At 42.3% G+C, this 10,646-nt stretch overlaps 1 protein-coding gene across 1 annotated transcript; it reads left to right on the forward strand.

Moving 5' to 3' along the window:
- Positions 1–260: 260 nt before the first annotated feature.
- Positions 261–2,006, forward strand: LOC131618897 (uncharacterized). The gene is made up of 5 exons (XM_058890053.1): positions 261–271; positions 405–705; positions 840–1,319; positions 1,423–1,495; positions 1,609–2,006. The coding sequence occupies exons 1-5, from the start codon at positions 261–263 to the stop codon at positions 2,004–2,006; spliced, it is 1,263 nt and encodes a 420-aa protein (XP_058746036.1).
- Positions 2,007–10,646: the final 8,640 nt, after the last annotated feature.

Below are 10,646 nucleotides of genomic sequence, written 5' to 3' on the forward strand. Positions count from 1 at the left end.
ATATATATATATATATATATATATATATATATATATATATATATATATATATATACATATATATATATATATAGAAAATTATGAAAATTTCTCACCCCACCCTATAACATTTAGGCGCACCACCGAAATGACAATTTTGTCCTCGTGCTTCCGTAGATGGATCTCCGGAAGCAACTTTTTTTTTTGTTTAAGTTTACTTTGTTCCGTAGCTGCATCCATTCGGCGAGAATGGACGTTGCGCACAGTATCTCAGATGACCGATGGAGCTACGGTTGTACTTGACCCACCTTCTACTTCTACATCCGACACACCCGCTTCAGCCGGGCCCATTCTTTCACCTGCATCAGCAGGCCTACTCTATCACCCGCTCCAGTCGGGCCCATTCGTTCACGTGTATCTGCCAGGCCTATTCCATCACCCGCTTCAGCCGGACCCATTCTATCACCTGCTTCAGCTAGGCCCACTCCATCACCCGCTCCAGTCGGGCTTTCTACGTCTACTACTATATCACGAAGACCTCGGGATGATCCTGAGGGTGCTTCAACTTCATACTTGCCACCACCCTCACGTAGACTTCGTCGGGGAAGTTCTTCTTCTGTCGGGCCACCTCCAGAGGTACACGAGGATTATCCGGTGCGGGGGCCAGTGCATGTGCTAGAGCCTGTTTGGTACCCCGGTGGGCCCGTAGATGTCTCTCTGCTTACTGTATATGCAGATCATGCTGCGAGACATATATGAAATGGAGATGTAAGTTTTATTTGATAGTTACATATTTATTTATTTTCTTCGGCTCTCACCTTGATTATTACTGACCGTTTAAATTTTTTATACAATTTCAGAGCAGGGACTCCCAGAGGTTCTACAACCATGGGCGGAAGATTAAGGATCTCGTGCAGCCTGACCAACCATGGTTTGAGGAGGTAATGGCAGCTTCAGGCCCGAGGGACCTTTGTACGCTCGACTACCATACTATACATAATGGTATGCTTGCAGCCTTTATGGAAAGATGGCATCCTGAGACCTCCTCCTTCCATCTACCCCACGGTGAGATTACGATCACCCTAGATGATGTGGCATGCCTGCTTCATCTACCTATCAGGGGTATCCTCTTTCGTCACAGTAGGATGACAAAAGCGGAAGCTCAGGAGATGTTGATTGCTGAGCTGGGGGTTGATCCTGATTATGCCCTTGAGGAGGTGGAGAGGACTCGGGGGGTCCACGTCAAGTTTAGCTTCCTTCAGAGGCAATCCGACTTGGAGCTCACTGCGGCACACCAGGCTGAGGGAGACGACTTGGAGCAGGCTACGCACAGAGAGCGGGTGCTGAGGTACTACTTCCTATATTTGATAGGCACCCAGCTCTTTGTGGACACGAGCTCGACGTACACATACGTCATATACCTTACGTACTTATCAAATATAGCACGTATCCATGAGTACAACTGAGGAGGGGTTGTACTGGCGTACAATTACTACAGACTGGGAGAGGGATACATGTGGAAGGCAAGGACCGTGGCAGGCAGTTGTACACTTTTAGTGGTAACAATCCTTCTATTTTTTTAATAGATTTTTAATAGTACTTTAAAATAACCGTGTTTTGTTATTTCAGGCTTGGATACTACAACACTTCCTAGACATTATTGGCTGGGAAGAGGTGCCCACCTACACAGAGGTAATGTTGCGTGCCAGTCGTTTCATTGCCGTAGAGGGAACCAGCATCCGGATCCATACAGGCGCGGTCTTGACCGCATGGCCGTCGAGGACATCAAGTATGACTGCTATGCTGCGCATCAGGAGACGGTTCCGTTTGACGAGATAGCTATGTACTCCGGATGGTTGGCCGCCAGCTCGACCATTATTGTACGCTATCTTCTAGAGCGCGTCATGTGGCAGTTGGGATTTGAGCAGACGATACCTCGCGATCCTACTGCCTCAGCTCCTATCTCCATGACCCGCATGCAGTTAGAGGAGGTCTTCGCATGTTGGGAGCAGCACGTGGTCCCTTAGGAGGCACGGGCGGCGTCATCAGAGCACGATTGGAGCTGTGTCGAGGGATACATCTCCCGGTACTACAAATTCTCACACCCCTACATGCTTCTAGCTGTCGAGGGAGGTCCTCCCAAACCAGCCCACGAGGAGATTCTCCGTGCGCATCAGGCTCAGTTTGACCATACTCAGGATCTTCTTCCTCTATGTCGTCAAATAGCTGACAGGGGCCTCGGAGCCATTCCAGAGGGTTTCTTTCCGTAGGGGATTGCTCATAGGCGTGTGCTGGACTATATGATCAGGATGGTAGAAAGTGCATTTATGTACCGTCGACATCGAGCCAGGACCTGTGGGACACTTGACGCCAGGGGCAGAGCCAGCAGAGCCCTTGGTGGACTCGGAGGCGGAGACGGAGCTGGAGGACATGGCCAGGATGGTACGCAGGATGCTATCCGACATGCTCAATAGTTTTTTATGATGTATTTATATTTGATTTGTTTATGAATTTTTGATGATTTACTCGACTATGAGTTTGGATTATGTATTTGACCGACATTATTTACATATGGTATTTTTATTGGTCGATGCATTGTTGTCTTTATATGTAATTCTTAATTAAAAAATGTGTGTGTTTAATAAAAGGATTTTTTAAATGAAAATGAAAAGAATTCAAAAAATTGCAGACTGTTCCGTAGATGCATCTACGGAACACTCTGTTTTCACTGTAACGCCCATAAATGTGTTTTTCTGATTAATTGTGATGTTTGCTACATTTTCCTAAATTTTACCGTTTTTGAGTCGAGTCAGTCGGTAAATATTAATTATGCTAATATTTTACTTATTACTTTCCATGTGTGTAATTATTATGTTTTGGGTGTTAATTGGTTAGAATTAATGTTTAGTGACATTTGGGCCAAAATTAGAATTAATGAGAGTTAAGAGGGTGAAAATGAGAAGTAGAGAAATAGAAAGAGATATAGAGAGAAAAAGAGATATTTTGAGATATTTTGGGAAAGAAAGAAAGAGAGCTTGTGAAGAGAAGAGAAAGAAGAGAAAAACAAAGAGAAGAAGAGAAGTGTAGGAATCCAAACCAAGCTAGAGCCAAGAATCTAACCAAGGTAAGGGGGATGAATCTAGTTTATCTTGATTGTATGGTTCTTATAGTTTTGTGTGTTTTGTTCTTATTCTTGCTCTTTTCTAAGCTTGATCAACAATGGTAAATTGGGTGTTTTGTGAGTTTTGAAGTTATAAACTTGATTTTGTGGTGTGTATGTGTACTATGACGATAGATATTCCCATGGATCATGTTTGGTTTTCATTTCTCCATGTTTTCTTGCTCATGAAGAAATTGTTAGGTTATTGACATTTAGTGAGTGAGCCATGGATCATTGATTGATAGAGTGAATATATGGCATGTATGGGTTGTGTAGGATGTGTAGGGAAGCTTATTTGAGGTTTTGAGAGGATTGGATGGGGTTTTCCAGGTCTGTAGCAGAACTGATTTTTCTAGGTTTACGCAGGTCCGCTGAGCGAAGGGGGTCCGCTGAGCGGAGGTCCTTTTGCAGAAAAATCTCTGTGCAGGTCCGCTGAGCGGAGGTTCTGTAATTTTTGTTTGATGATTCCCTGTCTGGGTCCGCTGAGCGGAGCTCAAGCGGACTGTGCGAAATTTTGTTTTCCAAACTTCGTTTTGTTGTATCTTTTGAACCGTAGGTTGTTTCTATGCGCCGTTTGAAGTATTATGAGAACCCTTGAGTATGCTTTATGATAAGGAGGGGTGTGTTGGTGGTTGAATGAATTTTTCATAAATGTATTTTTGTGAAATGATATTTGCTAATCAAGTATGTTTTGACGGTATATGTGTGCTGTGTGAATATGAACGCCTGAGTGGCAATTTTGATGATGTATCCGTGTGGAATAATATAACCGGTGTGATGTAGATATGTGACCGAGTTATATTGTTGTTGTTGTTGTTATGTAATTGAGTCGTTTGTATGCACAGCATGACATTTCATTACGTTAATGGCGGAATGCTATTAACAGGTGGCCTGAATTGGCAATTATTACCAGTGGGAGCTTAGTGCTCGGTAAAAAGGTGTATTTGCCCGAGTGGCAAGAGGTCATCAGTGGGGGCTAGATGCTCGATGACGGTTAGTCGTAGCTTACTGCTCGACAAAGGTGTATTTTCCTGAGGGAAAGAAGTCCCAGCATAATGCTCGGCAAGGTGTATTTGTCATAATGACAAGGAGGAGTTTTACTCTGGATTTGGTACCACATGCATACGCATAGTCGAGTCTCATTCATCATCGTCAGTCTTTATAATGTATGTTATCATTCATGTACCGCATTACTTATATATTGACTTATTGGATTATCTTGTTATATGATTCTTAATGATATTTGTGGGCATTACTATATTGATCATGCTTTCATTATGAATTATATTCTCACCCTTCTGCCTTAATGTTACCTACTCGTGGGTAATGTGCAGGTGATCCGCAAGTGTAGGTGCTCTCCTTGTAGTCGTCCGTTTTGGTGTCGTCTGCTCGTGATACGTAACACCTAGGGGGGATCGAACACTTATTTTGTAGATAATGCTTATAGGATCCTTTTTATGTATATTTGATCCTTTAGATGCATTCGTATTATGTATTTTGGATACCTTCTCATACGGTGTATTTTGGAGGAATGTTGTGGATATTTTGTTTACCGATGCATATATATAAGTATGAATACATTCAGGTGTTTATGTGTATCCGTCCTCTTTGATTAATTGTGTTACGCATCTTTTGCGAGTATGTTATGTTTGGTTACGTGGTTACTTAAGTGTAACGCCCTAATTGTTTTTATGAATTTAATTTTTATACTCTGATATTTGTACCTATATGCCTGGGTAGAATTGGGGTGTTACATTAGTGGTATCAGAGCGGGTCGGTCTTGTCCGACCAAGTGTCGTGTCGTTTGGTCTAATAATTCTTGTGTTATTTTTTTTTGGGCTTACTTCTCTTGGTGTTATTGTGAAGTTTAGAGATGGCTGGACGTAATGACGCTGCTATTGCTGCTGCATTGCAAGCTATGGCTGAAGCTATGCATACGGATGAGAATGCAAGGTCTCGGAGTTTAGCAAATTTCCAGAGGGAGAATCCTCCTGTGTTTAAGGGAACGCATGACCCCGAGGGAGCCTTGACTTGGATGAAGGAGATGGAGAGGATCTTTCGTGTGATGGATTGCACGCAAGAGCAGAAAGTCAGGTATGGCACTCATCAGTTAGCCGTGGAGGCTGATGATTGGTGGCTGGAGACTTTGGCAAGGTTAGAAGCAACCGGCGAAGAGATTTCCTGGATGGTGTTCAAGAGGGAGTTTTTGAGGAAGTATTATCCGGAGGATGTCCGTGGAAAGAAAGAGACTGAGTTTCTGGCGCTGGTTCAAGGCAGCATGTCTGTGTCTGAATATGCGGCAAAGTTTAATGAACTTGTGAAATTCTACCCGCACTTTGTTGGTGAGGGAGCAGAATTTTCTAAGTGCATTAAGTTCCAGAATGGGTTACGTTCTGATATCAAGAAGGCGGTAGGATATCAGAAGATTCAGGTGTTTCCAAATTTGGTGGACAGCTGTAGGATTTATGATGAGGATAATAATGCTCATCATAAGGTGATTAATGAAAAGAGGAACAAAGGTCCGCAGAATCGTGGGACGCCGTATGATGGAGGGAAGGGTAAGCAAAAGATGAATTATGGACCAAGGTTTAGTGGGGGAGATGCTCCTGCTAAGATTGTATGTTTTAAGTGTGGTAAACCTGGCCACAAAAGTAATGTCTGCTTTAGTGACGCAAAGAAATGTTTCAAGTGTGGAAGGGTAGGACATGTGTCATCCGACTGTGCGTCCAAGGGAGTTGTGTGTTTTAATTGCGGTGAAGAGGGACACATGAGCGGTCAATATCAGAAGAAGAAAGTTCAAGCTGGTGGGAAGGTGTTTGCTTTGGCTGGAACTCAGACGGATAAGGGTGATCGACTGATCAGAGGTACTTGTTTTATTAATGGCATTTCTTTAATTGCTATTATTGATACGGGTGCTTCGCATTGTTTTATAGCCGATGATTGTGTTAAAAGATTAGGTCTTGTTCTATCTGACCTGGGTGGTGAGATGGTTATCGATTTACCAGCAATGGGGTCGGTGACTACTTCTTTAGTTTGTAAGAATTGTCCGGTATCAATCTTCGGTAAGGACTTTACTGTTGATTTGATTTGTTTGTCGATGAACGAGTTAGACGTGGTTCTGGGAATGGATTGGTTGATGAATAATCGTGTCCATATCGATTGTTATCATAAGTTGGTGAGGTTTCCATTTCTTGAGAAGGATGTGGAATTTGATGTCTTATCTACCAAGGAGTTGAATCGACTGTTAGAAGATGGGGCACAATTGTTTGGTGTGTTTGCATCGTTGACTGTGGAGAGTCGAGCTGCAGTTGGGGATTTTCCAGTAGTGCGAGAATTTCCCGAAGTGTTTCCTGAAGACTTTTCTGATGTGCCGCCAAGGAGAGAGGTGGAGTTTTCCATAGATCTAGTTCCTGGTACGAGGCCTGTTTCTATGGCGCCATATAGAATGTCGGCATCAGAGTTAGTGGAATTAAAGAAACAATTGGAAGAGTTGCTAGCAAAACATTTTGTGAGGCCTAGTGTTTCACCACGGGGAGCTCCAGTTTTGTTGGTAAAGAAGAAGGATGGAAGCATGAGGTTGTGTATTGATTATCGCCAGTTGAACAAGGTGACAATTAAGAATAAGTATCCGCTTCCTAGGATTGACGACTTGATGGATCAGTTGGTGGGAGCCAGTGTGTTTAGCAAGATTGATTTAAGATCTGGTTACCATCAGATTCGGGTGAAGGAGGAAGATATTCAGAAGACTGCGTTTAGGACTCGGTACGGGCATTATGAGTTTTTGGTGATGCCGTTCGGAGTTTCTAATGCACCTGGTGTGTTTATGGAGTATATGAATCGCATATTCCATGATCAGTTGGATAAGTTTGTTGTGGTCTTCATAGATGACATCTTGATTTATTCTAAGTCTCCGGAAGAGCATGAGGAGCATTTGCGTGTTGTGCTACAGGTTTTGAAGGAGAAGCAGTTGTATGCTAAGTTATCCAAGTGCGAGTTCTGGTTATCAGAGGTGAGTTTTCTTGGTCATGTGATTTCAGGTAACGGAATTGCAGTGGATCCATCCAAGGTAGATGCAGTGCTACAATGGGAGGTTCCGAGATCGGTTACTGAGATCAGAAGCTTCTTAGGTTTGGCAGGTTATTACCGAAGATTCATAGAAGGCTTTTCGAAGTTGGCACTTCCGTTAACTCAGCTTACTTGCAAGGGTAAGGCGTTTATTTGGGACATAGTTTGTGAAAGGAATTTTGAAGAGTTGAAGAGAAGGTTGACTTCAGCTCCGGTTTTGGTATTACCTGATCCTGAGGAACCGTTTGTGGTGTATTTTGATGCATCGCATATGGGGTTAGGTGGTGTTTTGATGCAGGAAGGTAAGGTGGTGGCTTACGCTTCGAGACAGTTAAGGATTCATGAGAAGAATTATCCCACTCATGATTTAGAGTTAGCTGCGGTGGTTTTTGCATTAAAGATTTGGAGGCATTATCTCTACGGTGCAAGGTTCGAGGTCTTTAGTGATCATAAGAGTTTGAAATACTTATTTGATCAGAAAGAGTTGAACATGAGACAACGTAGGTGGTTGGAATTCTTGAAGGACTATGACTTTAGCTTGAATTACCATCCTGGTAAAGCTAATGTGGTTGCCGATGCTTTGAGTCGGAAATCTTTGCATATGTCCGCTATGATGGCGGAGGAGTGGGAACTTTTGGAGCAGTTTCGTGATCTTAGTTTAGTATGTGAATTGACGCCAGGTAGTGTGAAGATGGGTATGTTGAAAGTGACGAATGATTTTCTGTCGACCGTTAGCGAGAGACAGAAAATGGATGTGAAACTTGTTGATTTGTTTATGGTGGCAAATCAAAGTGATGATGGCGACTTCAGAGTGGATGGTCAGGGTGTTTTGAGATTCCGTGGTCGAATTTGTGTACCTGATGATTCCGAGCTGAAAAAGATGATTTTAGAGGAAGGTCACAGAAGCAGTTTGAGTATTCATCCGGGAGCCAATAAGATGTATCAGGATTTGAAGAAGATCTTTTTGTGGTCTGGTTTGAAAAGGGATGTGGCTCAGTTTGTATATGCGTGTTTGGTATGTCAGAAGTCAAAAGTGGAGCATCAGCGTCCTGCAGGGTTGTTGCAACCGTTGGATATTCCAGAGTGGAAATGGGATAGTATTTCTATGGACTTTGTGACGAGTTTACCAAATACTGTGAGAGGTTTCGATGCGGTTTGGGTGATTGTTGATAGGTTGACAAAGTCTGCTCACTTTATTCCTATTAACATCACTTTTCCAGTTGTGAAGTTGGCTGAGATTTATATTAAGGTGGTTGTGAAACTACATGGTATACTGTTGAGTATTGTGTCGGATAGAGATCCAAGGTTCACATCAGAATTTTGGAAAGGTTTGCAAGAGGCTCTAGGTTCTAAGTTGAGGTTGAGTTCGGCTTATCATCCTCAGACAGACGGTCAGACCGAAAGGACTATTCAATCGTTAGAAGACTTGTTGAGGGCATGTGTTCTAGAGAAGGGAGGTTCGTGGGATACTTATCTTCCGTTGATAGAATTCACTTACAACAACAGTTTTCATTCTAGTATCGGAATGGCAACTTTTGAAGCGCTATATGGTCGTAAGTGTAGAACTCCATTGTGTTGGTTTGAATCGGGCGAGAGTGTGGTACTCGGACCTGAGATAGTAAGAGAGACTACAAAGAAGGTGAAATTTATTCGTGAGAAGATGAGAAGTTCACAGAGTAGGCAAAAGAGTTATCATGACAAGCGAAGGAAAGATTTGGAATTCCAAGCCGGTGATCATGTATTCTTAAGAGTTACACCTATGACTGGTGTTAGACGAGCTTTGAAATCGAGGAAGCTTACTCCGCGTTTTATTGGTCCTTATCAGATATCGGAGCGAGTTGGCAAAGTTGCGTATCGGGTGGCGTTACCGTCAAGTCTTGCTAATCTGCACGATGTATTCCATGTGTCTCAGTTGAGGAGATACATTGCGGATCCGTCCCATGTGATTCAGATGGATGATGTGCAAGTGCGTGAGAAACTGACGGTTGAGACGATGCCGGTGCGTATTGAGGATCGTGAGACTAAGACTCTGCGAGGCAAGGAGATCGTCTTGGTGAAAGTCGTATGGTTAAGTGCGGCAGGTGAGAGTTTGACCTGGGAGTTGGAAAGTAAGATGCGAGACTCCTATCCTGAGTTGTTTGTAGCAGGTAATCTTTATTTTCGAGGACGAAAATCTTTTAAGTGGGGGAGGGTTGTAACGCCCATAAATGTGTTTTTCTGATTAATTGTGATGTTTGCTACATTTTCCTAAATTTTACCGTTTTTGAGTCGAGTCAGTCGGTAAATATTAATTATGCTAATATTTTACTTATTACTTTCCATGTGTGTAATTATTATGTTTTGGGTGTTAATTGGTTAGAATTAATGTTTAGTGACATTTGGGCCAAAATTAGAATTAATGAGAGTTAAGAGGGTGAAAATGAGAAGTAGAGAAATAGAAAGAGATATAAAGAGAAAAAGAGATATTTTGAGATATTTTGGGAAAGAAAGAAAGAGAGCTTGTGAAGAGAAGAGAAAGAAGAGAAAAACAAAGAGAAGAAGAGAAGTGTAGGAATCCAAACCAAGCTAGAGCCAAGAATCTAACCAAGGTAAGGGGGATGAATCTAGTTTATCTTGATTGTATGGTTCTTATAGTTTTGTGTGTTTTGTTCTTGTTCTTGCTCTTTTCTAAGCTTGATCAACAATGGTAAATTGGGTGTTTTGTGAGTTTTGAAGTTATAAACTTGATTTTGTGGTGTGTATGTGTACTATGATGATAGATATTCCCATGGATCATGTTTGGTTTTCATTTCTCCATGTTTTCTTGCTCATGAAGAAATTGTTAGGTTATTGACATTTAGTGAGTGAGCCATGGATCATTGATTGATAGAGTGAATATATGGCATGTATGGGTTGTGTAGGATGTGTAGGGAAGCTTATTTGAGGTTTTGAGAGGATTGGATGGGGTTTTGCATGTCTGTAGCAGAACTGATTTTTCTAGGTTTACGCAGGTCCGCTGAGCGGAGGGGGTCCGCTGAGCGGAGGTCCTTTTGCAGAAAAATCTCTGTGCAGGTCCGCTGAGCGGAGGTTCTGTAATTTTTGTTTGATGATTCCCTGTTTGGGTCCGCTGAGCGGAGCTCAAGCGGATTGTGCGAAATTTTGTTTTCCAAACTTTGTTTTGTTGTATCTTTTGAACCGTAGGTCATTTCTATGCGCCGTTTGAAGTATTATGAGAACCCTTGAGTATGCTTTATGATAAGGAGGGGTGTGTTAGTGATTGAATGAATTTTTCATAAATGTATTTTTGTGAAATGATATTTGCTAATCAAGTATGTTTTGACGGTATATGTGTGCTGTGTGAATATGAATGCCTGAGTGGCAATTTTGATGATGTATCCGTGTGGAATAATATAACCGGTGTGATGTAGATATGTGACCGAGTTATATTGTTGTTGTTGTTGTT

This window comes from Vicia villosa, linkage group LG7, assembly GCF_029867415.1.
Source record: "Vicia villosa cultivar HV-30 ecotype Madison, WI linkage group LG7, Vvil1.0, whole genome shotgun sequence".
Lineage (NCBI taxonomy): Eukaryota > Viridiplantae > Streptophyta > Magnoliopsida > Fabales > Fabaceae > Vicia > Vicia villosa.